Source organism: Bidens hawaiensis, unplaced genomic scaffold (assembly GCF_021521415.1).
Source record: "Bidens hawaiensis isolate Kalapana, Puna unplaced genomic scaffold, B.hawaiensis_p1.1 tig00015461_1, whole genome shotgun sequence".
In the NCBI taxonomy this organism is placed as follows: Eukaryota; Viridiplantae; Streptophyta; class Magnoliopsida; order Asterales; family Asteraceae; genus Bidens; species Bidens hawaiensis.
In genome coordinates, this window is record NW_027492384.1 from 296,824 (window position 1) to 322,998 (window position 26,175).

General features: G+C 34.9%; 3 protein-coding genes and 1 pseudogene across 4 annotated transcripts; 2 read left to right on the top strand and 2 right to left on the bottom strand.

Annotated features, from left to right (window-relative positions):
- The first annotated feature begins 8,560 nt into the window (after nt 1–8,560).
- Nucleotides 8,561–11,072, top strand: LOC143549297 (syntaxin-22-like). The gene is made up of 7 exons (XM_077040226.1): nt 8,561–8,942; nt 9,495–9,588; nt 9,669–9,808; nt 9,894–9,968; nt 10,048–10,205; nt 10,600–10,700; nt 10,789–11,072. Exons 1-7 carry the CDS (start codon nt 8,755–8,757, stop codon nt 10,852–10,854), a joined length of 822 nt encoding a protein of 273 aa, XP_076896341.1. The 5' UTR covers nt 8,561–8,754; the 3' UTR covers nt 10,855–11,072.
- Nucleotides 11,073–12,932: 1,860 nt separating this feature from the next.
- LOC143549303 (uncharacterized) lies at nt 12,933–15,848 on the bottom strand. The gene is made up of 4 exons (XM_077040230.1): nt 15,329–15,848; nt 14,461–15,246; nt 14,122–14,305; nt 12,933–13,458 (listed from the first exon to the last, which is right to left on the bottom strand). The coding sequence occupies exons 1-4, from the start codon at nt 15,846–15,848 to the stop codon at nt 12,933–12,935; spliced, it is 2,016 nt and encodes a 671-aa protein (XP_076896345.1).
- Nucleotides 15,849–17,512: 1,664 nt separating this feature from the next.
- LOC143549291 (putative xyloglucan endotransglucosylase/hydrolase protein 30) lies at nt 17,513–20,502 on the bottom strand (annotated as a pseudogene). The gene is made up of 4 exons (XR_013138115.1): nt 20,254–20,502; nt 20,069–20,169; nt 19,279–19,487; nt 17,513–18,077 (listed from the first exon to the last, which is right to left on the bottom strand). The product of XR_013138115.1 is annotated as a putative xyloglucan endotransglucosylase/hydrolase protein 30 (transcript).
- A 2,230-nt stretch (nt 20,503–22,732) lies between these two features.
- On the top strand, nt 22,733–25,592 carry LOC143549292 (uncharacterized). The gene is made up of 4 exons (XM_077040222.1): nt 22,733–22,982; nt 23,043–23,119; nt 23,342–23,552; nt 24,804–25,592. The coding sequence occupies exons 1-4, from the start codon at nt 22,926–22,928 to the stop codon at nt 25,308–25,310; spliced, it is 852 nt and encodes a 283-aa protein (XP_076896337.1). The 5' UTR covers nt 22,733–22,925; the 3' UTR covers nt 25,311–25,592.
- The last annotated feature ends 583 nt before the right edge of the window (nt 25,593–26,175 follow it).

A 26,175-nucleotide genomic window follows, 5' to 3' on the forward strand; every position in this document is an offset into this window, starting at 1 on the left:
CATGACGATAGTACGTGGTAGGGTAAGCCTATACGTGACTTCGTTATCAAAGTGGCAAAGTGGCATAACGTTATACGTTATTAAAGTGGCAAAGTGGCATAAGTCATTCGTTATTAAGTGGCTAAGTGGTAGGGGTAAATAAGATGTTAAGTGGTAAGGTGAGCAGGTCAGATAGTGGGCTACGTGTCTTCGGATACGTATATGATATATGTAGTGGTTGTATGACAAGTTGCTTGATTAACTAGAACTCACTCAGCGTAGCTGACTTTTAGTATGGACGCAGGTGAGTAGAATGAGACAGCTGGCTTGAGCGAGGGCACATGGCAGAAGAATAAGAGTCTGGCATCTGAAGACTTAAGACGTTTATGTTTAATGTTATGATATTTTGAAAGACAAGAATGGTTATTTTAAGACAAGTTATGGATTTATATGTAATGTTTTATAAATGTTTTAATGTTCCGCGAATGTTTTAATTAACTCTGATAATTAGAACTACGTTTATGAGTAAATCCAACATCAAAGCAGGGCTACTGGAAACGGGGCCTTACATCGCGGCTGCCACCTAGATCGCGCCCCATTACCCTCGGCCTAAGAGAACTTTTAGAGTATAGCCGCATAGTAGAGATAGTGTTGCGCGTGTTTGTACCATGAAATGTATGTATAAATCTCCATGTGGATACCGTTTCAAATACTAACATCAGACCTAGTTTTAATTATTTATTAATTTTTATTTTTTTTACACCGATTTGATACTGATTATATTTGTGAAAACCGAAGGAATTTATTTTTATAAGTTAAAAATAATAAGCTATTAGAATAATTATTTCAAGTTGGTGCAAGAATAAAGTTAATCGACAACCTTTTCTATTAAATTCTTTTATGAGTAAAGTTAAAATACAAAGTACAACAAAAATAAAAAATGTGAAAATGAATCTAATCCACTAATCTTAAATTTGGACTGTGAAGATTAATTTAAGAATAAAAAGTTAATGAGAATGACATGAAGGTAATAATCCACATATGATGACTTTCCTTCTTCACATGTAAGTCACATATTAATTCCTCCATCATTTTAATATGTTTATAACTTTTTTATACATCATTTTTTTACCATAATAACAAACGTTTTTTTTATCTTTAATATGATTATCATATTGTTATATAAAAATAAAAAAAAATAGTGGGTTTTTTATATTGTGTTATTTGGTTGTCCATTATGTTTTTTAATTGAGTTTTTCTATGCATTTAGTTATAATTTTGTACATTATGTTTCTCAGTTGATACTTATATTAAAGATAAAAATTAAAACAAAGATTACATAATTGTGTCTTTTTGTTCGCCATTGTGTCTTGCTCAACATTTATCTTTCTACTTATGATTGTATTTTAGTTATTGTGTTCAACATTCACTTAAGTTGAGAAAAATAGTATTATGTTCATTGTGTATTACGTTCAAGTCATTATGTAATATGCAGATTCCATTGTGTTTAACGTTTCAAGTCATTATGTTATATGTATTTACCATTATGTCTTACGTTTCAGGCCATTGTGTTATATGTATTTATTAATGTGTTTTACGTTTCAAGTTATTGTGTAATATGTATTCATCATTGTGTTTTATGTATTAGATAATTTGTTGGTATTTGTCATTATATTTACATTTTATTACACAACGGTGTTATTAGTATTTTAAAAAAAAAACACAATGATTAGTTAAAAGACACAATGGCGAAAAAAACACACTGACAAACAGAAAAACACAATGACAAAAAAACACAATGGCAAGCAAAAAGACACAACGACGAAAAAAGACACAATGACATATATTTTTTTTAATTTTTATATAACAAAGTCATACTCATATTAAAGATAAAAAACGCTTGTTATTACGGTGATTTTTTTTTTAAATATCATATGAAAAAGTTATAAACGTTTAAAATGATGGAGGAATTAACATGTGACTTGCATGTGGAAAGAAAAAATGTGTATTATTACTTTTATACTATTTTTTTCTTTGGTCCATATTTGATACATGTCAATTAATTATGACTTTTCACACTTCTTATTTTTGTTGACGTTGTAGAGTAACTCAACCAAATATCTTAACACAAATATTACCATTCTCAATTTTTCACTTTGGTTTACTGCTATATTTTTTAGAACTATGATTTTTGATCTTATGGTTGTTTAAAATTGCTATTTCAATCCAAAAGTTTAAAAATTTTTATTTCATTGCAAAGAGTCTCATTTTCGTTGCAACTTTCGTCCCCGTGATTTGTTAAAGTTTGCTATTTCAGTCCAAAATTTGTTATTGAGATGAACAGAAATTGCAACATAAATGTAACTCTAGGGATGGAAATAGCAAATTTTAAACTTTTGGATTGAAATTACAAATTTAAACAAACCACAAATGACGATAAACGCAGAAAAAATATAGTAGTAAAAGAAATAAAGTAATTAATTAAGAATGGTAATATTTGAAAGATATAAAATAATATCTACAATAGTAATATACTATTAAAGTATGATGATTTTTCATATTGTGTCATTCTAGAGTCTTCACATAGGATGTCACTTAGATGTCATGCGAGCAGTTTCCAATTTTATCATCTTTTCTTTTAAAGAGAACATGGGACACAGACCCGTTTAATTATGCTATAACCGATGGCCCGATTTTCATGCTAGAACAATGACTCGGTTTCTCCTCAAATACATCCATTTTCATATGACAGTAAGCCTTTGTAATATTTAAAAAAATAAAATATTTTGTGATACAAGTCTCAACCCAAGACCTCATGTTTCAAACTAAAGATGTTTACCAACTCCACTTAAATGGTAATTGTTTTGGATTTCTTGATTTATATATGATATGTTGTTAATTCACTTATACGTAGTACTAGAAACTATTAACATTTAAGTCATAATTCAATGTTGTATTCAAAAAGGTTTTAGAGATTTATGAATTGTAAAATTTTTTTATCACTATTTATATCTTATGAATCTATAAAGTATGCTATCATGTAAATTATTAAATTTAACTTTTTGCTGTTTTTTAACCGCCGGTGTATCACACAGACTCTATTATAGTATATTAGTAATTGTTTGAGCACACAACCTTTTTATTAGGTCTATAAGTGACAAACAACTAGGGGCACGTTCGTTAAAAAGAATGAAATGGAATTGGAATTGGAATTGGAATTGGAATTGGAATTTGCATATGATTTGTAATTGGAAAGAATTGGATTTGGTATCTGAACATTCCAATAGGAGTTGGAATCGTAAAGAACTGAAATCCAATTTCATTCTTGATATGTTCGTTTGACAGATGAGTTTTATTCTATCACCATAAATATCATCGCATCTCCAGCCAACCCCACCACATTGAGGTAGGGGTGTCAAATTGGTTGGGTCCAACGACTCATGGGTTGGAACGGGCATGGGTCGAAACAGGTTTGGGTCGGAATGAGTTTGAATAAGAACGAGTCAATTAAAAAAAGGATTGTTTTGGTTTGGGTCGGAACGAGTTTCGAGTTTTTTTTAACAAGAATAACAACGAAAACATTATAGTTTTTATTATATATTTTTACTTTTTTTTTATATTTTGCGTTATGATTATTTTATTATTTTTTTATGAAATTTTTTGGGGTTTTCAATTAAGATCTAAAACCACTCAAAAAATATTCAGAAATAATAATAAAAAATCCATAACTCAAAATATAAATAAAAACAAAAAGAGTAAAAATACTAAAATGTTTTATTCGTTGTCCTCGTTAAAAACACACGAGAAATAAGTCGAAACCAAAAATCGACGAATATGAACCACACGCGCTTTGACACGGAGCGTTGAACCGAACTGACACGGTGTGTCGAACCGAAGTGAACTGATCTGAAGCGTTAAACCGAAGTGACCCGGAGCATCGAACTGAATGCGGACTGACCTGGAGAGCCAAACTGACCCTGGGTGACTGAACACGAACCGACCCGGAGCATCGAACTGAGCGTGAACCGAACGCGAACCGACCTGAAAGCGCTACGACCCGAAGCGCCGACCTGAAAGCGCTACGAGCTGGATCATCGACCTGAACACGAACACACCCGAAACGTCGACCTATCAAAGAATCCAATGAATTTACTTGAATTACTCCAGATTTTGGAAGGATATGAAATTCCTTTATTTAATGAAATTTGAAGGAATTGAATTCTAATTTCAATTATTTGACAACTGAACAAATTAAAATGGAATTAAAATAACAATTCTAACTAAACAAACACACCATGTCATGTGATTTTCATTCCGATATTTTTGAATCCTCACGAATTTTATGAAACGAACTCGCCCTAGTGTCTATATAAGGGTATTTCAACATAGGTATTTTTCCTTAAAGGTGTAATTGATTGGAAATGTAAGGTGTTACTTGATTTTCAAATGTTAAAATAGTCCCTTTGCCCCAGTAAAGCACAGCCACGTTTTTGTAAGAGGGACATTACGTGCGATGGAATATCATTCATCCCCACACAAATATGAAATATGTATCTTTTTGTCCTTGCTACCGGCCTAATGGCTACGTGTACACTTTGGTTATCATTAATTATACGTCATATAGTGTTGGGAATATTTTTTTCAATATATGTCTCCTAACCCCACAATACATATAGAAAGAAAATCAAATATGGTTTTGTCAACCTACAAAGTGTATGAAGGGACTTCAATAGAAAAAGTCATCGTTATATACTTTTATCTAATTCTATCAATATACACTATATAATTAGAGAATAAAATATTATAATGATATTTGGCGTGTTTTAGTCTGCCCCATATTTAACTAATTAGGTCATCAAATGTGTTTCTTCTATGAATTATAAACATGTTTATTGTCTGATAGTATTTCTACGGATTAGAATGAATTGATAGAATTGTGAATCACTAATATTGTGATCAATTATTATGTTTGTGAAACTTTATTCTTTGGAATATCTAGCTGCGTTTACTTTTGATTTTAACTTTTTAATATTATTAGTTTAAGTATTTTGACGGGTTTTAACCAATATGTTTATTTTTACTAGGTCTATAGAAATTTTGAATCTACTGACCGCTTCTATATCCAATCAAAGGTTATCGACCTCTAAATCGATACCTTCATTAGAATCTTTGCCTCCTATACCTTATCGGCCACATTGCCCTTATCCGATATTGTGAAGCACATTCCTTTTGATATTGAGAGGAGAGGAAGCATGTTTTTTGAACTACTTTTTATTTCAGAACTTTATTTCTATATTTATATTTATAGAAAGTTAAATCCAATTGTTTTATAATCCGTGTGTGGCAAAATAATTTGGAAAATTGGATTTAAATAATCTCACCTTTAATGGATTGGCCAATAATAATCCCACCTCCGGTATTTCCCGCTGGCAGTCCCACCTTTTCAACGTTTTTTGTTTTATAAACCAGCGTTAAAAAAACTTAACGGGGTTAAGTTTTTGCTTATGTGGCTGGTGAGTTGGCAGTGTCATAATCCTACATGGCTTTTCCCTTGGATTAAAATGCAATTACTATATTTTATTATATTAAATCCTATTATCCAGATTTATTAACTTGGATCTGACCCAAACCCGCGACCCGATTAGCGAACCCAGATACCTAAATCACTAGCTTGCACTATAATTCTCGTCCTAAACTTAGAAATTGAATCTTGCATATCCTTATGCATACCATAACGAGCCCACCGACACCATAAACATGGAATGAGATCAATTATTGATTCGTATTACTCGTTTGAACGAACCGACGTAACCTGTTAATCAATGTACTTTATATTTTTCATAATAATTCAATTAAACTTTAAGAAAGAACCTCACATACATCGCCTACAGTTTCCCTATAATGAATTATATTATCATTGATGTTTTGATGCGTGTTCTTGAGCCCCTTCCGTTGTTACTGCTGAGATCAAATTAACCCTCTTCCAATCATCTTTATAGGTAACTAATTATACCTTTGTGTTCGTCGTCATTCACTCTTTAATAGCCCTAATTTCAATCGGCCAATCAAATAACAACCTGACTGATTGATGATCTAGGGTTCATAATACTCTATGGGTTGCGAATGTCTGGTTATATAGGTTCTGTTTCTGGATTTTTATCAAAGGATCACTCAGATCAGTTGGCTTATGCATGTGGGTGTTGATTGCGGGGCTGGAGGCGCAGGTTCGAATCCCCTACAGCCCGTTTTTGTAGGATTAATATAGTAATTACATTTTAGGATTAAAAGGGAAAAACCATGTAGGATTATGACACTGCCAACTCACCAGCCACATCAGCAAAAACCTAACCCCGTTAAGTTTTTTTAGCGCTGGTTTATAAAACAAAAAACATTGAAAATGTGGGACTGCCAGCGAGAAATACTGGTTTATAAAACAAAAAACATTGAAAAAGTGAGATTGCCAGCGAAAAATACCGGAGTTAAGATTATTATTGGCCAATCCATTAAAATCCATAACAAGATATATTAATGTCACAATCACCATGTACAATACAAAAAAATAATTAGAATACAACAATGTGTAGAATAAATCACATTAAATTCCCACTTCTTTCTTTTCGTTTCAAAAGAAAGAGAAAGTTTTCCACTATTGAATTGTTGTATTCGACACTGACAGAAACCGTATCACACTTAACCATTTCGGTCTTTAATTTCAAAATTCTTAAAAAACCATATTATTATTTTCCATTTGACCGTGTTCAGTTTGTGTATTTTACATATGATTAGAGCATTCACATCCTATAACCTATAAATATTTTGTGAGTGATGTTTATAATACAAGGAGTGATTTAGAATGTTGTGAGAGGAAAAAGGAAAAACACAATGATTTTTCACTATATTTGAAAAATTACCGTTTACTTTATATTTTTTTTATTAATTTTTAAAATTGGTTGTTAGTGATGGAGAGAAATATATATTGATAAAGATATACAAAAAATATTATTTAAATAAAAACCATGTAGGTCCTCACGCCCAAGAAATAAAAACCAATTTTTTAAAATTGGTTGTTACTGATGTAGGTCCTTACAAGGTCCTCACGCCCAAGATTTTATGACCGTTATCCCGATTGATGGCTTGGACCAAAGCATGTCTGCGGTCGAGTATAGGGCCATTCTTAAGTATCGTTAGATGGTCCCAATGTACCCAGAAGACGAAACATGTCTGATCTGCCGTAAGGCTTGCCTGGATAAATTCGGAGAGCATGCGGTTCATTGCAAGGAGATGTCTGGGTTCAAATACCGACATGATTGGGTGCGGGACGTTCTTTGGGACATCTTAAGGCGAGCTGGGATATCAGCTAAAAAGGAAGCCCCCGTAAACTTCCTTACAGACCCCACGGAAGGGAGATCCACTCTACGACCGGCAGATTTGCTCGTCTTTGGTTGGGCCGGGGGAAAACACGCTTGTGTTGACCTCACAGGGGTATCTCCTTTAACTGGTTTGAGGGATAATGGGTTTGTAGCTGGGCAAGCAATGAAATGGCAAGCAATGAAAATGGCTGAAACGAATAAGGTGGAGAAACATGCTAAAGCCTGCGAAGAAAACCAACATGTTTTTGTCCCTCTTGCTTTTGATACCTTTGGCTCCTTGACACCGGAAGCTATCCGTTTCCTAACCAGGGTCCAACGGGTTATGCATGGCAATGTGTCGACTCTAGAGGGGCAAGTGTATGTCTTTAGCAGGTTAGGGTTTGCAATTCAGAAATGGGTGGCGGCGCAGCTTGTTGCCCGCCTACCTGCTATGTTGATGTAATATCTATGTTTCTATATAAAAAAATAAAAACGAAAGAAGAAATGTAGTGATTTTTAATGTAATTTTGAATCTGGATATGGATACCGTCATACCCTTGTATAGTTGTATACTTGTCTATTTGCAAATGGTTTCCTTCCAAAATAAATTAGCTTGGTCGACGAAGATGAATAAAATTCCAACGCAAAATAATTTTAATAGGAGAAATATTTAGGTTAACTCTCAAGGTTGTTTGTGTTGTGACAGGGTGTGGCGAACCATATATATTTACATGTTGCATGATTGTCTCGAACTCTCGGTGTTTTGGCAACACGTTTGCTGTAGCTTCATTCTAAAGTGGGTTTGGGGGATTAAGAAAACAGGCCATTTTATAGTATTGTGATGATTACTTATTATTAAAGAATTTGAAAGACTAGAAATGAAAAATTGTATGAGAGGAAAGAGATCAAAGCAGAGAAGATCATTAGTAACATCCAAGACTTTATGGTTTCTTTAGTTAAAAAATAAATCTAAATTAAAAAAAGTTGTTGAATTGGTGTAACTTGAGGCTGCTGTGTAGATTTGTGGTGTGAATAAAATTACCATTAAAAAAAGAAAATTGCATGTAACACGATTCAAATACTAATAATATTAAATTAATAAAATATGACGTGTCCATTTCAGTCGGACTTGCACGCGCCGGCGTCAAATGAATCCAACAACTCACCGCCCGCTAATTTCCATTATCTTTATTAATTTATTTATCCCGATTATTATTATTATTATTATTATTATTATTATTATTGCTTTTGCCTCAATTCTCCCCCAAAAACTCTCCACCAACTCAATCTCCGATCCTCAAATCCGACCCGATTCAATCCAATTCCCGCTAACCCTTTTCACTTCATCACCTCAATCGCAACTTTCAACCCTCAATTTCCAAAAAAAATCCAAATTCCGGGTTTTGTATAATAATCGGATAGGAAGATGAGCTTTCAGGATCTTGAAGCGGGTCGCCCGAATCGAGGAGGATACACCAACGGGTTCAAGCAACAAGATCCGACTCAAGCGATTGCTTCTGGGATCTTCCAGATTAATACTGGTGTATCCACGTTTCAACGGCTGGTTAATACTCTTGGCACACCGAAAGATACACCTGAATTGAGAGAAAAAGTGTACGCTTTTGTTTTAATTATTTTGAGGGTTTGGTTAGTTTGTGGGTGGGTTAGGGTTTCATGATTGAATTTTGATGGTTATTAGGCAGTGTTGTAGAAATCGCTAGTGGGGCGGTAGGACGGGACTCAATCGGATTGGAATTTTTATATATAATTTATTAATTTTCAGTTTTATATATTTTTATATGTAATTTACATATATACATATACATATATACATATTTTTCTATGCAATTTTAATATATACACATATTTTTATGTATATGTTATGGAATTGCCGTAAATTGGTCGGAATTTGCTAGAGTAGTCAGAAATGGCCAGAAACTGTCGCAAATTGCCGGAATCAAGGCCAGAGCTAAGGTTCGACTACGACTACCCAAAAATTATTTAGTCACTGGCCGACTGGCGATTAGTCGCTGATTAGTCCCGATTTTCACAACACTGTTGTTAGGGTTTAATTTTGTATTTTCATGATTTGAATTTAATTGTATATGTGATGAGTATTGATTAAATTGTTAATGTGGTTACTTATTAAATGTTGTTAATTGATAGGCATAAGACAAGGCTGCATATTGGTCAATTGGTTAAGGATACTTCAGAGAAACTAAAGAAAGCTAGTGAAACCGATCATCGTGCGGAAGTTAGTGTAAGTGATTCTTATTTACATTTAATGAAGGCTGGTTGTTTGAGATGATGGTAAAGTTTGGTTATTGTTATGTTGTGCAGTCTAGTAAAAAAATCACAGATGCTAAACTTGCGAAAGATTTTCAAGCGGTTTTGAAAGAATTTCAGAAGGCGCAACGGCTTGCAGCCGAAAGGGAGACTGCTTACACTCCGCTTGCTCCGAAACCTGCTCTTCCGTCAAGGTAAATTAGTTTGAAAGTTTGTATAAATTAGTTTGGAAGTTTTACAAGTTGAATTGAGTTTTAATTATTATGTTTTTATGTGTAGTTATGAAGCGAGTGAAATGGATGTAAGCTCGGATAGAAGTCAAGAACAACGGGCACTTCTTGTGGAATCTAGAAGGTGAGTTAGCTCTACTTGTGTTAATGCAATTTTTGTTGAATTGCTGGTATTAATATTGTTTCATGTTTTGTGTTTGCAGACAGGAGGTGTTGTTGTTGGATAACGAGATTGCGTTTAATGAGGCTATTATTGAAGAAAGAGAACAAGGGATTATAGAAATTCAGAACCAAATAGGTGAGGTGAACGAGATTTTTAAAGATCTTGTTGTTTTGGTTCATGAGCAAGGAGCTATGATCGGTAAGCATTAGTTTCTCATTTTTCACTCTGTTGAAAGGTGGCAAGTGGACGTGTAGGACTGGAAGGGTAATGGGTCGGGTCGGTTCGACTTGGGTTCACTTACAAAGTTACATGTAGTTTTTTGCTCATTTTAATTTTTACTAATTAATCAGTATATTTAATCATGATTAGAAATACAATATTTATTCAACAACAGTTTAGATCTGTAAAGAAAACTGAGTCTAGGAGGTTATATGCATTATATATATTAAAATCAACTCTGGATTACATTCATTTCTTATATTTGATCAATTTGACCAACACAATTGAGCCTTTTATATGTAAACGGGTTGAAAATGTCACCTTTAATCGTTTTTTTTGTGTTGTGGTTGATGCTTGAGCTGTTTGTTTTCAGATGATATTGGGTCCAACATTGAGAATTCTCATGCTGCAACTTCACAGGCGAGAACTCATCTTGCAAAAGCATCAAAAACTCAAAGAGCAAACTCTTCAATGGTAAGTTATTAAATCGTGTTTATAATCATAGTTAATTAACTAATGATGTTTCTTTAATGTTGATTCATCATGTCTTGTTTTTGTGCAGACTTGCTTGCTTTTGGTGATAGTCGCGATTGTGCTTTGCATTGTGGTCATAATCGTTGCGGTTTGATTTCATACCGATGGGTAAAAAGCAAGTTAATATGCTTCTTTCAAGTATCTTGGTATCTACAAGGATTGGTTTCTTCTTTGTTTCATCGTGTGATATACATGTTTCAAAATTATATTTGTTTTTATGTGTGATTAACAATTTCTCCTTTGTTTAGCTCCCCGATTAAAAATTCTTGTGTTAACAAAAGAAGGCTGATGAATCCGTTAAAACCATACTGGACTTGGTGTTGTTGCTTGTCATGAACCGAACAATATTGAGGTTTGAAATTAAGAACATGATAAGATAGAAACAGAGAGAATTAAGGAAGAGAGTGTTTACACCAAATCAAGCATATTGTTTATTCAGTTACATCGTTATTTGTACCGTTCCTAACAACTAACTATTACAATTAGAACCCACAACTATCTACAATTGCACTCTAAGTCCCTGTACACAACTATCTATAATTGCTTTCTAAGTCCCTGTATTATACAACTGTAACAACACCCCCTTGTTGACTTGGAGCTTGACCTCAAGCTTCAAAATGAGGAAATCTTCATTGCAGAACTTCTAAATCTTCCCAGGTTGCCTCAGTGATCGGTAACCCTTGCCAGTGCACCAAAACTTGTACTCCAGCCCTAGACCCCTTTTTCAACAATTTGCGATCCAAGATTGCACGAGGCTGAACAGTAAAGCTTGTAACTTTTGGTAATGGATTAACTGATAGAACAGGACCCGGAGCAGCTTTAAGAAGGGACACATGAAAAACAGGGTGTATCTGCGACTCAGAAGGTAAGTCCAATTTGTACGCGGCTGCACCAATTTTATCCAAAATTAAGAATGGACCATAGCATTTTGGACCTAGTTTGTGATGATGATGTTTCTTAAGGGTAGTTTGCACATATGCCTGAAGTTTTACATACACCCAACTGCCCACTTCAAACCTTCGTTCCGAACGATGTTTATCTGCTTGTTGTTTCATCCTATTCTTGGCTTTGGCCAGATTAGTTTTCAAGGACACTAACTTGATCTCTCTATCTTTAAACCATGAATCCAATGAATCTATTTGAGTATCATTAGGTATATAAGGTAAATGCAGAGGTGGAGGTATACCATATAAAGCCTCGAAAGGGCTCATGCTAATTGCAGAATGAGTAGTGGTATTATACCACCATTCTGCTAAGGTAACCCATTTAGACCAAGCTTTGGGATCATCCATCACCATACATCTTAAGTAGGTTTCTAAACATCGATTGAGGACCTCTGTCTGGCCGTCCGTTTGAGGATGATAGGCAGAGGAAAAACTCAACTGAACACCCTGCAATTTCATAAAATCCTTCCAAAATAGACTTAGGAGGATTGGATCCCTGTCTGACACTATAGTTGTAGGGCATCCATGTAACTTGAATACATTATCAAACACTAACTGTTCGATTTGAGCAGCTGTATAGGGATGAGTTAAAGCAATAAAATGACCATACTTAGTGAACCTGTCAACTATCACCAAAATGGCATCTTTACCATTAGATTTGGGCAGCCCAATAATGAAATCCATAGAAATGTCTTCAAAAACTGAAGTACGAGTGGGTAAAGGCTGTAATAATCCAGGATAAGCCACTCTTTCATATTTAGCCCTATGACAGGTATGACATTTCTTCACCCATTGCTTCACATCAGCATCACATTTCTTCCAATAGAAAATCTGTTTAAGCTTTTGTAGAGTACGATAATAACCTGAATGGCCTCCCACTGGTGCAGAATGACATAAATGCAAGATGCCATTTTTAAGTTGAGGATCCTCCCCAATCACCACTTTACCCTTTCTTTTAAGCAAATTGCCATCCCATGACCAGTTATGAACATGAGAAGTGTGTTGCAGTTTATTCAAAATAGCTTGTAACTTGGGATCACTAGACCAACTTGCTTTAATTCTTGGCCATAGTCCTAAGTGAATAGAACTCACACCCATTTCAAAAAGAGCCAACCTACTCTAGACAAAGCATCTGCAACTTTATTCTCTACCCCCTCTTTACACACAATTTCATAATTGTAACACAAAAGCTTGGCTAACCATTTTTGTTGCAAAGGGTACTAACCTTCTAATCTAGCAAGTACTTTAAACTTCTTTGATCTGTCTTGATAATAAAATGTTTAACAATCAGATAGTGGTGCCAATGTTTGACTGCCATTAAGATTGCTAAAAGCTCCTTATCATAAACTGACATTGCTTGCTGCTTAACTGATATGCCTTTACTAATGAATGCTAATGGATGACCATCCTGCATAAGTACAGCCCCAAGCCCTTTTACAGAGGCATCGGTTTCAATGATGAAAACTTTAGTGAAATCAGGTAATGCTAGGACTGGAGCAGTAGTTAGAGCCACTTTCAGTTGGTCAAAAGCCAATTGAACTTCTGCATTCCACTGGAAGGCATCCTTCTTCAAAAGGTTTGTAAGTGGTCCGGCTATACCACCAAAGGATTTTATAAACCTTCTATAGTAGCCGGCTAGGCCTAGAAACCCTTTAAGTTGCTTGACAGTAGTAGGTTGTGGCCATTGAACAATAGCCTCAATCTTACTAGGATCAGTACTTACCCCATTTTCAGTGATGATGTGCCCCAAGTATCTACTTTTGAACCAGCAAAACTACACTTAGATCTCTTATCTACTAGAGAGTTGGCTTGAAATAACTTCAAAACTGCTTCCAAGTCTACTAAGTGTTGTGGCATAGAAGCACTATACACCAGAATATCATAAAAAAAACCAGAGCACACTTCCTTAATAAAGGCTTAAAAGTGGTATTCATTAGAGCTTGAAAGGTTGCTGGTGCATTGGTGAGGCCAAAAGGTAAAACTAAGAATTCAAAATGGCCTTGGTGAGTTTTAAAGGCTGTTTTGTAAATGTCAGGATCATGCATTCTTACTTGATGGTAACCTGATCTTAAATCCAACTTAGGGAAAACAGTAGCTCCTCCCAACTCATCTAATAATTCATCTATAAGGGGAATAGGAAAATTATTTTTGACGGTGGCCTTATTAAGTTTCCTATAGTCCACACACATCCTCCAACTGCCATCTTTCTTTTTAACTAAGACCACAGGTGAAGCAAATGGGTTTGTACTTTCTCTCACAATACCCATATCAAGCAACTCTTGGGTCATTTTTTCAATGATATCCTTCTGAGCAGCTGGATATCTATAAGGTTTCTGAGCCACTACATCAACACCTTCTTTCAAAATGATTTGATGATCGGAGGTAAACAATTGGGAATAGCAAATACCTCATCATACTTTTCTAGCAAAGCATTGACCTGACTGCTATCAGATTTCCCCTGTACCAAGGGTATATGGGTAAAATCATATGTTGGCAATAATTGTAAACTAAACAATTGTGCCTGAACCAACTGCCCGTTATTGAGTAATAGTGTCTGAAATTTTTCACTGGAGTATAGACTTAAGCCCTGTTCTGTAGCCCCTTTTAATTCAAACACTTTATATTAACTTTGAACTTCATAGTTAAAGCTTTAAAGTTCCAAGTTATATCATCTAAACTCTGTAACCACTGTATGCCTAATACCATATCATAGTTGCTAAGGGGTATAACTAGGACACCAGTTTTAAACCAATTACCTTGCATCATCCATTGCATGTTTTCACATACTTCAGTGCAGGACATCACATTACCATCAGCCACTGTGATCTTCATAGAAGGCATCTCTTTAAGAGGGCAATTCATCTTACAAGCTATCTTCTCATCCAAAAAATTATGAGTTGATCCAGAATCTATTAGGATATGCAATTGTTTAGTACCAATAGAACCGGTCACTCTCATAGTGGAATATGATGTAACTCCCATTATGGCATTGAGAGAAATTTGAGGATCCAAATCATCATGAGATACATTTTCAGAGTATTCCTCAGTATCCTCGCCTTCCCATACTTCTATTGAAAATAGTTGCTTGTTTTTACATTTGTGAGAAGAAGAATACTTTTCATTACAGCCAAAGCATTCTCCCCTAGCTCTCTTATCTGCTATTTCTTTGGTAGTAAGAGTTTTAATGAAATAATTTTTAGGTTTAAAGGGTGGTGTAGGTAGTAAAGGTAGATTGGTGGCAGATAAAGGTGTAGGGTTATAAACGGGTTTAGGGAAAGAATTAACAGATTTGTAGGGAGTCTTATAAGTTGGTTTATAAGTACTCACTGGTAGAAGTTTGAGATTATCTTCTTGTTGTCGAGCTAGGACATAAGCTTCAGGGAGAGTAGGGATTTTTAGCAGCTTAAGTGGATTTGAAATTTCTAGTTTTAAGGCTTTAAGAAAAAGGCTAATAGCATATTCTTCACAAATAGTGACTCTCGTCAAGGCAAGATCAAATTCTTGACAAAGATCTTGCACATTACTAGTTTGAATGATTGATGCTAAAGCACTCATAGCATTTTGCCCCAATGATTAAAGCAAATCTTTGTGCAATTGAACGTTTATATTCAAACCATGGCATACCTTCAATAAAACCTCCATGTGATCTAACAAATCCTTGATGCCAAAGAAGTTCCATATCTTCTAGATGAATAATAGCATACCGAACCTTAGAGTTTTCTGGAGTAGCATCAATTGAAAAAATATGCTCTACCCTGCACAACCATCCTTCCACATTTGTGCCATTGAATTTTGGAAATTCAATCTTGGACAATCTGTTAAAACTTCCATAGCCTTGATAATGGAGTCTTTGATCCTCCAAACTGTGATTGTGGTTTGTGCTAGGACCATCTCTATTTGCATTAATACCACTTTCTTTCAAAGATTGAATACTTTTCATGAGAACTTCAAACTGAGAATCCATCTTTGACTCTAACTTGGTTGAATTTTGACTCAATTGAATCGTAGTCTGATTCAATTGATTCAACTGGATCTTCACAGACTCTAATTCGGTTAGATTGGAACTTGTCACCGATTCCAATTTGCTTAACGTGGCATCATGGTCAGCTAGCCGCTGCTCCAACGATTGATTACGAGTTGCCATTACTACCAGATGGTTGAATTGATCGAACGATGATCAATTACACGAAAGAATTGAAATTGAACAGAAATTTAGGGTTTCAGAAACAAAATTGATCGAATAAAGATCAATTTCAGTAAATAGAATGAAAGGAATGAACTAATTGGACAATATTGAACGAATATTTGATCAGAACTGAACGAATTAGGGTTAAAATTGAACGAATCTTGATTAGAACTGAACGAATTGGGGTTACGATCAGGAACTTCCGAGGATCGGAAGCTCTAATACCACTTGATAAGATAGAAACAGAGAGAATTCAGGAAGAGAGTGTTTACACCAAATCAAGCATACTGTTTATTCAGTTACGATCGTTATTTGTACCGTTCCTAACAACCAACTAACTATTACAATTAGAACCCACAACTATCTACAATTGCACTCTAAGTCCCTGTACACAACTATCTATAATTGCATTCTAAGTCCCTGTATTATACAACTGTAACAGAACATAAATAGCTAGCTGTACCCAGAGGTGCAAATACGGTTGACTAGTTTTGGTCGTGTTGTTTGATAGCCGAACTGGTAATTGGCCAACATGGTTAAAACTGGTTATTACAATAACCGGTTTTGACTTGTATAAAAACCTAACCTATGAGACATTGAAACTGGTTGGGTTAACAACCGAAGTGGTTAACCGAAATAAATGGTTATTAACTAGTTTTCAAAAATTCAATAAAATACTAAGTATATAAAAAACTCAATAACCAGTTTTGGTTTGCCAGTTATTAACCGGTTCTTCCTTCAAAACGCTAAAACGGTTTCTAGTTTACGGTTTGGATCGGTGAAGAGGTAGGTCCCCACAAAGCCCAGTTGGACCCGCAAAACACACCTTGATGAGGTACGTCTGCGCATAGACCAACTGGTTCCGCAGGACCCACCATGCTCAGAGAGATGAAGACCTTACACGCAGTAAGCTAGCTGTTCCCGCAGGAAAGCCTCCCTTGGTACAGTACCCTGCCTGTTCCCGCAGCTATGAGTACAAGCCAAGAAGGAAGGATACCGCACTAACAGTAAGGCTACACGCATAAGGCCCTAACTCTTATACTTCAGCAATGTCACCTGAAGAAGGAATGAGTAAGGCGGGAATATTCCCGCCCAAAAGAGCCAGTCCGTACGCTTCTGGAAGATCTTTTGTACTATACCTGCCAAGGTATGGACAAAATAGACAAGATCTGACCAAAGCAGCCCATGAACCAATCACAGGGTGACAGCTCACCGACAATAGTACGAGGAGGAGCACGCTCTAGTACAAAATGTCACTATCAGCCGCTGCCTACGCTAAACCGGTTCTTCCTTCAAAACGCTAAAACGGTTTCTAGTTTACGGTTTGGATCGGTTAGAAACCAGTTTCTCACTTTTCAGTTACTAACCAGTTTCAGTTTATTGGTTACTAATCGGTTTTGATTCGGGTAACTAGTTGGTTTTTGCAATTAGCTAGCCTAATACCTATTGTTTCAACTATGTTATTAGTTATACTCATGTATTATCTGGTCATCATTTCATTACATATATTATTAGGATATAAGGATCACGAAGTTTCAAACCCAACGCTTTAATATTCCCCTTAATATTGTTTATTGGGTCTTAAAAGAAAAGAAAACGTAAAGATCTAAAGACTGACTAATTAACACGTTATGTATAATAATGTAACTATGTAACTACCCTGACCTGGGTTGATACTAATATGTAGCTGTGTTATTTGGCTGCCGGTGTGAGCCTCTCCCGGACCGCCTTTTCCGGTGAAAAATTTGGGGGTTTTTTAGCCTCCCATTACTCTTAAACAACTCTTGTTCGGAAGATATTAATAAGCACTCCGGTAATGGAGAAGGGTACCTTAGCCGGTCATAACAGTAACTATAATACATGTATTTTTCTCTGAACCATTTTTTGGCTTGTTGCTGACGTGGAGTGATGGTGGCAAACTCACAAGATTCGAGTTCGTCAATGGCGTCAATGCAGTTGGTTGAGGTGACGTCAATGGGATCAACTGGGCATCCTTGGAGGACAAGGTCGTGGAACTCGGAGGTAAAAGGTTCAAAGCGGTAGTCCACTTTGTGACGGCCGCCACCAGTGGCCCAGGTGGAGGCGTCCCAAACGGTGGCGTATGATGACATGGGTTTTGATGGGTAGTCGCCCCCCATATTCTCGTCACGCAAAACTTCTCTTATTGGGATTTCGTCCACGTAAAATCTGTAGAAATGAAATATTAACGAAAATTTAATAAAAAATGTGGGAAAAAATAAAACATAAATAACTAAAACTAAAGATAGATTTGATTGTCAATAATTCGGGGCCACTTTTTTTCTTAATATTTCCGGGAGAAAAGAAAGCGTGGGAAAATAGCCGCGTTTAGCGGCTGCGTAATCAACTCTTTTAAGGTCAAAGTCTAGAAAGGATGAACATGTTTGTATCTATTAATATTTACCCTTTTCAATTATGAGTTGTCACTTGTACACAAAGTGGGATTCGCATGCCTAATTGCCTACCATACTCATTGATACAGAAATCAAATTCATCACATAAATAATACTTCCTCCTTCCCATTATAAGTGACATATTTTGACTTTTCAAGTATTTTTTTTACAATTTTGACCGTAAATATTTTTGTTCGTGTCATATAATACTTGATGAAAATTATATCAATGTAAAATACATTTAAAACCCAATCCATTCATATATTTTACATCAAGTATTATATAACACAAACAAAAATATTGCCAGTCAAAGTTAAACAAGAAAGACTTGAAAAATCAAACCATGACATTTAAAATGGGACGGATGGAGTATTTATTATTTATTTTGTGGGCTTAGGTCCAATTGTTAACGTAAAAATAACCAAAATAACTATTATTAATGGAGTAATATCTCTAATAAAAATATAAAAATATAATAACTGTATTTACTCTAGTTATAATACTATAGAGTAATAATAATTACTTCACTGTTATTATAATTCTTAGACATTTTTTTTATAACGACAACTTTTTTGTATTTAGGTAAAAAGCAAAAAATAAAAGCACTCCCAAACACGTAACTCTTCAAATCTGAAGATCCATGTCACCCCATTTACAATAAAATTTGTATTTGATCATAACATTTATTTTTTATATTTACATGCTTACTTTTGACTTTCTGTCTTAATTTTATATTCTTAGATTTATTTGATTAAATATACTGGTTGCAAGTTTTGTACCAACTAATATATCTGAACATGACCTGTTTATCTGTCTATGTTCCTGGACTCGACCTGAATTCATTGGGAACACGTTTAAACCAAACCTAAAGTCACAAATTTTGCGTTTGGTTCTTTGGACCATATAATGTCATAAATCCACACTCTACATACAAGCTAGGCTACAATGTAAATTAAAGTGTGTTGAATCTAACTTACATGATCTTGTTGTGCGTCCAAAGAATACTGTACCGGTGAGCCTCCTGACTCGGATCAAACCACAACCGGTATCTCTCTTCCCGGCCACGAGTGGTGCTACCATTACCATAAACATTCGTCTGAAACCTCCACGGCTTCCCTCTCACATTCCCCAAAAACTCCACATCCAGTTCATCATGAGTTTTAGGGAACACATCTACATTGGAAGTCTGCATTCAACCATTTGATTAACTAGAGGCGTGCATGGTTTGGTGTGCGTCGGTTTTAGCCTAAAACCGAACAAAAAACCAAGAATTGGATTTTTTGGTGTTTTGAAAACCGTTCTGTTTATAGTTCTGTTCAGTTTTGACTTTTGGTTTCAGTTTTGCCATTTGAGCTTCAAAATTTTAGATGAAAAAATTTGTTTGGCCCAGAATAATGATTCTGGACTAAATCATTAATATAACTTATTAATTATTATTCATTTATGCTATAATATAACTTGCATATTTATTAAATTCTTATAGTGAAACTGAAATATACAAAATGAAATATAAAAATTTAGTCGGGTTTTGATTTTTCGGTTTGTATTATATGCAAGATCAAAATCGAACCTTAAGTTTAGTTTTTATAAAAACATAAAACCAAACCGTCAGTTTTTGTTTCAGTTTAGTTTTTTCGGTTTAGGATCGTTTTTCGATTTCATGCACAGCAATATCAACAACGGTTCTACGAAATGTGCCTCGTTTCTTCAAATCGAAGCCTAATCCATTGAGACGAAAAACAAACTGATAAATAATCAAATACTCACGTAAAACGCGACGACGATGCCTGCAGTATTCTTCGTGGGCAATTTAATTTTGGCGCTAAAGAATCCGTAATTGTAATAATCGGTAGATATAATACCAGAACCTGTAACAGTTTTTCAAATAACGTAATCAGATCTAACGTAAACGGAAAATGAATAAGTTTTACGTTAAATTATAATAAAAATACCGGATTGACGATTAAGGAGGAGACGGACGCGTGTATCGTCTTCAGATCGATCGATATTGAAGTCGCTGAACAACGGAGCGTATCCTTGATCAAAGGTTATTGTGTTGAGATCAAATGCTGTTATATGGTTAATGTATAGGGTTAACAGGAGGAGGCGGTAGACGGTGGAGGACGGTTGTTTCCGGTGGTACCAGTGATCCATGTGCAGTTTAGGGTTTGAAATGAATGTATGTATATATTTACATGCATGCATATACGAGTGAAGGATTGAAAATAGAAAGAAAGACCGAGAATTCAACAATGGAGGAACAGACTAGCTAAAGAATGTTTCATATAAAGACTAAATAGACATATGGGTGACTAAATATTTTGATGTCATGTAACCTTTTTTTGGTAATGTTTATTAATAAAACATTTTATGAAGCACATATTTGTGGATCTCTACAGATTTTTTTTGAATATATGGTAAATTAATTTCATTAAAGCCCGTGGGAGACTAGTAAAAACCTCAAAGAACACGACAACAAAAAGAATTTTTTACCAATCATTTATAAAAATGGTATACTTTGAAACTTAATTACCAAAATAAGTATTTTTAATAGGACCCAGTCCCACCACCCACTCACCCAGTTCATCTTCCTTCTCTTCTCTCTAAACCTATTTTTCATCTCTCATTCTAGATCACCACCAACTCCGATCAAATAATCCGGCGACCACCAATAATCGATTACCATGCCCTAACACAGTTAGATGTCGTCAGTCCGTCACCGGAGTTCTCCTAACAGGTAACTCTATCTTGATCTACGCCACCGGAGCTAAAACCATTTGTTTGATCTTTCTTAGATACACATGTAACTATCTCCGTCACCGGAGCTTGTCGACGTTGACTACCAGACAAAAGACGTGAAGATACGGTGGTGGTGCATTCCTCCGGCGTATTATTTGACCTTGCCCGGTCACTGGAGCTTGTCCACGTTGACTCACGATATGGCCTTGTCCGGGACTGACGACATCTAACTGTGTTAGGGCATGGTAATCGATTATTGGTGGTCGCCGAATTATTTGATCGGAGTTGGTGGTGTCTAGATTGAGAGATGAAAAATGGGTTTAGCGGGAAGATGAGGAAGATGAATTAGGTGAGTGGGTGGTGGGTCCAACTAAAAATACCCATTTTGGTAACTAAGTTTCAAAGTACATCACTTTGGTAAATAATTTTACCAACTACACTAATCTAATAAAAAACGGGTGTGGCTAAATATACCCTCCCTGGTTGCTTGTTATACCATCCTTTGAAAAAACCAACTTTCATATTGCCCCTTTAAATCATATGATTACCAAATTAGCACAAAAATAAGAATTTCATATATTTTTTTTACAAGTTGCGTTTTTATGATTTCGAGTTTAGGGTTTAGGGTTTAGGGTTTATTTTGTAAAAGATAAAGAGGTAAATTAAGGATATTATAAATATATATACTATTAAAATTAAAAAAAATATTATAAATACTAAAAATATTAATACTAAAAAAATAAATTAATAGTAGTACTTGATAGTTTTTAATTTAATATATGTAGTGGAGATTATTAAGCGAAAAAAAATGTTGTAGGGACTAATATATATATAAATAATTTTAAGAGGTAATAGTAATTTATCAAATAAGTTAAGAGAGGGTATATTTAGTAAAAATGGTGTAAGAGGAGGGGTACGTTTAACAACACCATAAAAAACTCACTAAATTGATGGTCTGTTTTTTATAAAAGTTGATCAAACTTGATTATTTTGTAATTTTCTATAGTTTATATTACAACAAAAAAGTGATATTTCTTAATAATAATAATAATAATAATAATAATAATCGTATTTGATTTAGTAAAAAGCTAAAAAAAATAACTAGATGGTAAATGAAAGGATCATAAACCATTGCGTTAAGTTTGCGTGAAGGCAACGGTAACTTATTTGGCGACTACATATATCTATAAATTATATCACATACGAATTAAAACCTAAACCCTAAAACGCCATTGTAAAGTTTAAGTTTCAAGATCGTTCGAAATTACCAACGTTAATCTTTCATCTTCATCCATCGAATTGCCATTACTTCCGGTACGTAACTAATTCTTTTATTTCATTAGTTTTCTGTTGAACCCAATATCCAAAACTGTTGCTGGAATACTTCGTTCGTATTTACTTTCGATCGTGTTCTAAAATTATATATATGTTATTATTGATACAGTAGTGAGGTAAAACATAAAAAAGTTTGGTCAATCAATTCAAAATTCAATTTAATTCAGTTATACCCCGCTCCCAAATAATAAACATTTATATTATTATATTATTCCACCCATCGTCTTCTTCACCAGTTTCTAGTTCCTCTTGAAAGGTATTCAAATTATTTCATCCGTGTTACAAACTTCAATCGACCCATATTTGTATTCCTTTACAATTTCACTTCAATATTATCCACCTGTAATGATTTATTTTGCCATCTAATTTTGTCTATTTATAAAAAGACATGAACTTGTATGTCAAGATTTAGTGCCCTAATGTAATAATGTTCATAAATTGCAGTTAAAACCCCATTTTTTGTTACTTTATCTTGATAATAATATTAATAATAATCCTGCTTTTATTTGAAGTTAATAGCTTCAAATTTGGTGACCTGCTGGCCGCCCTCATGCCGAATCTTCTCTGTGAGTCCAAAACTTCGATTACTTCATCCAAACGTAAATCGGTAAGAAGTTTCACACATGAATTATTTTGAATTATATATGTTAATGTGTGTTCTTTACAGGTTTTCTTGCGCGAATGGTGGCTGATAAAGGTTGACGGTGAATCCCAATTGGGCGTTGGAGGTTTCGTTAACCGAGAGTAAGTAAGGATAAATTATTATAACAAGTTCATCCTTAAGTTTGATGATCGAGTAGGATGTCTTAGTTGTAGACAAATTTGTGTTCATAGAACCGGCCCTGATAATACATTCACATTATAACAAAAACATTTCCTTCTAAATAAATGTATAATGAAATTATTTACAAAGTGAACTCATTTTGCTGCACAGAGAGCTTTATACTATGATTTTTCTTAATACAGGACGTTAAGAACGCGGGGAATGCAACTTTTGGGGTCTGCATCAACCGGGAAGATGCATAATAGTATTGAAGATGGAATTCAAGTTTATGGTTCTGCAGCAATTGCCAAGAGGCATGATAACAACACTCTTGAAGCAGTTGATGGCGTCATCATCATGATTAGCGGTTGCATAAATAAGTCACGCACACTCTCTCACGGTTTCTCACCCGAAGTACCATTAAACCGTCTTGTCTTATAATTCCTTGAATATTAGAGGTTGCAAAACGGACATATGGATAATGGGTCAAGATGGGTTTCGGGTCAAAACAGGAAATGTTCTATGTAGGTCGAATTCGGATGACCCGGTTAACGTTGTTCTGTACACTATTATCTTTGTGTTGATTAATGTACGAACGTAGATGAATATTCATGAACATAAATGAAGGTATGAGACATATGTTCATGTTCGTTCGTTTCACTAAATGAACAAAAAAGTGTGTTCTGCGTTTCACTAAAAGTTTGGTTCGCTTACAAGCCTAGGGATGGATCAAGTGGGTTGAAAGTCTCCATAGTCTATTTTTAATGCAAAAAACTCCTAAATCATTTTTTAGAATTTTGATTATTACTGGAAGTCTGCCTTGTTTAATCTTAATTAAGCATAATAACTTTTGCCAAAAAAAAAATAAAAAAATAGAAAAAGGTGATTGTGTCAGCCCAATCCTACTATATCTTCCGGTAGTTGTTTCAATCTGAGCCCTTTTTGACCCATTACTGAACCCGCCCAACCCCCATCTCTAAACAAACTAAACGCTTAGTGAACCACGGTTGAAAGTCCGTTTATGTTTGTTTATTTAATTAAATGTTTAAATGAACAAACATGGAGAACTTTATTTGTTTATTTAGTTAAACTAACAGCACATGCCTCGTTTGTGAACGTTTGTTCATTTATGTTCGCTAATGTCCGTTTACGCTCGTTCATGGATGTTCGTTTGTTTATGTACAAATATGTTTGTTAGTTTACCTGTGTTTTAGTTTGTCCATTTATATTCTTTTAAGATCATTGTTCTCATTAATATTTCAGTCAAGTTTCATTATCTTTTAAGGCCCAACAGATTGATGTTTACATTTACTTTTAATTGGTGTTCGCTCAGTTATCTTCTTTCATTTGTTTGTGTTCGATTAACCATAATTGAGCGCGGCCAGGCTATTATTCTTAACAAACGAACATGAACATGCCCTGTTCGTGTTCGTTCGGTTCGTTTACAAGCTTATTACCACCTCAACGAAATCTGCGTAATTTAAATAAGATAATTCTTTTAGTCAGAAGGATTTAGGGCATCATAACTGATAACACCTTAGGCAACTTTTAAACGGTTCTGTTTTAACCAATTTGTATATTTATCTGTTTATGAAGACTGGACCCATTTTTTATACAAAAATGTTGAGATTGCAATCTCTAATGAATATTTACTGTTTCGCACAGGTTTGTGACGGTTTTCTTTCTGGGTTTCCGTGTAACTGGGAAGATTATGCTTCTAAATCTTTCCATGATGAATGTTCCAATACAACAAACGAATCATTACCTGTTTCTTTTGATGATCTTCCAGTCACTCGGGTACGAGATTTATTGATGCCACAAACCGAATCTCGTGCTGCAATGAGTATTATTTTCAGAGATATCCTCAAACATACTGAAAATATTATTCATCAAAATGTTCCATCAACCGAGAAAAATTCTCTAGAAACTGAAATCGATCATAAACAAGATGACGTTGCTTCTTTGTCGAATGACTTAAATTCAACCAAGAAGATAACTGAAGAAGGTTCTAAGATTCCAGCTGATTCACACTTGGAAAGCTGCACAGAAACTGAAGATGGTGGCTTTATGTCGGGTAAAGTATGCAAGAAAAAGAAAACGAAAGAAAAACGGCTTAAGGAGTTACCAAGAAGGTATCAACTAAGATCAATGCGAAAAAGAAAACGCACTTAAATTACTAGGCATGTTTTTTGACTAATACTCAGTATTGGATGTTCATCGTATCAGCAAGCCTAAATAGTTTTGTATTAAGTGAAGAAAACAACTGGCAAATTCACGTCTAAATAGTTTTGTATATGCTATAGATTAAGGTAATTGATTTCAAACTAATATTTGACAAGTCCAACTGTTAAGGTTTCGTTGCATGCTTGGAAGTATTGTTTGGTTTCATTGGATTTGTCAATGATCTTATCATGTGACTTTGTATATTTGTATTCCTGGACTTGCAATGGACTTGGTTTGTGGGTCCCCCTCTCACATACATATATACAAATATAATGCTGTCTTGGTAGGGTTTGTGGATGTTTAGTGTTCTGAAAGAAAGTAGTGGGTATTTGAGAAAAATTTAGAATCTGATGTGGCAGTTGCTGGTGCTATTAGATGATGAATGAATTAATCGTTATGATAAGATCATTGACAAATCCAATGAAACCTAGGGTCATTTCGCGACACGTGACGTCCCGGTCACATTGAGTCATTTTGCAAAAGGTGGTTTAGTGGTACAATGCACTATAACCCCTTTTCAATCATTACACAATTATTACTTTTTTAATTCTTTAATATAAATAAAAATATAAATTAAAACGTAAAAAACCTTGATTAGCCAACCCTCCCACCCACCATCGTTGTGTACAAAACGTTGGATGCCCCAAACACCTTGGGGGGGGGGGGGGGGGTGTTCCTGGGCGTTTTGGGGCATTTTGTAAGTGGGGAAACACCCACTACGGACGGTCTGACCAGTAAGTGATGTGCCTATGTCAAAGTCTACCAAAGTCATAGTCAACATGCATGAAAGTGTTAAGAGTATACTATTCATGAC

Coding starts and splice junctions, on each gene's coding strand:
- LOC143549297 (XM_077040226.1), top strand. CDS start 8,755: ATGAGCTTTCAGGATCTTGAAGCGGGTCGCCCGAATCGAGGAGGATAC. Junction 9,589..9,668: donor ATCATCGTGCGGAAGTTAGT/GTAAGTGATTCT, acceptor TATGTTGTGCAG/TCTAGTAAAAAAATCACAGA. Junction 10,206..10,599: donor TGAGCAAGGAGCTATGATCG/GTAAGCATTAGT, acceptor GTTTGTTTTCAG/ATGATATTGGGTCCAACATT.
- LOC143549303 (XM_077040230.1), bottom strand. CDS start 15,848: ATGGCAACTCGTAATCAATCGTTGGAGCAGCGGCTAGCTGACCATGAT. Junction 15,247..15,328: donor ACATGGAGGTTTTATTGAAG/GTATGCCATGGT, acceptor TGAGTGCTTTAG/CATCAATCATTCAAACTAGT. Junction 13,459..14,121: donor GTCAATGCTTTGCTAGAAAA/GTATGATGAGGT, acceptor GTTCAAAAGTAG/ATACTTGGGGCACATCATCA.
- LOC143549292 (XM_077040222.1), top strand. CDS start 22,926: ATGCCGAATCTTCTCTGTGAGTCCAAAACTTCGATTACTTCATCCAAA. Junction 22,983..23,042: donor CTTCATCCAAACGTAAATCG/GTAAGAAGTTTC, acceptor TGTTCTTTACAG/GTTTTCTTGCGCGAATGGTG. Junction 23,553..24,803: donor CTCACGGTTTCTCACCCGAA/GTACCATTAAAC, acceptor TGTTTCGCACAG/GTTTGTGACGGTTTTCTTTC.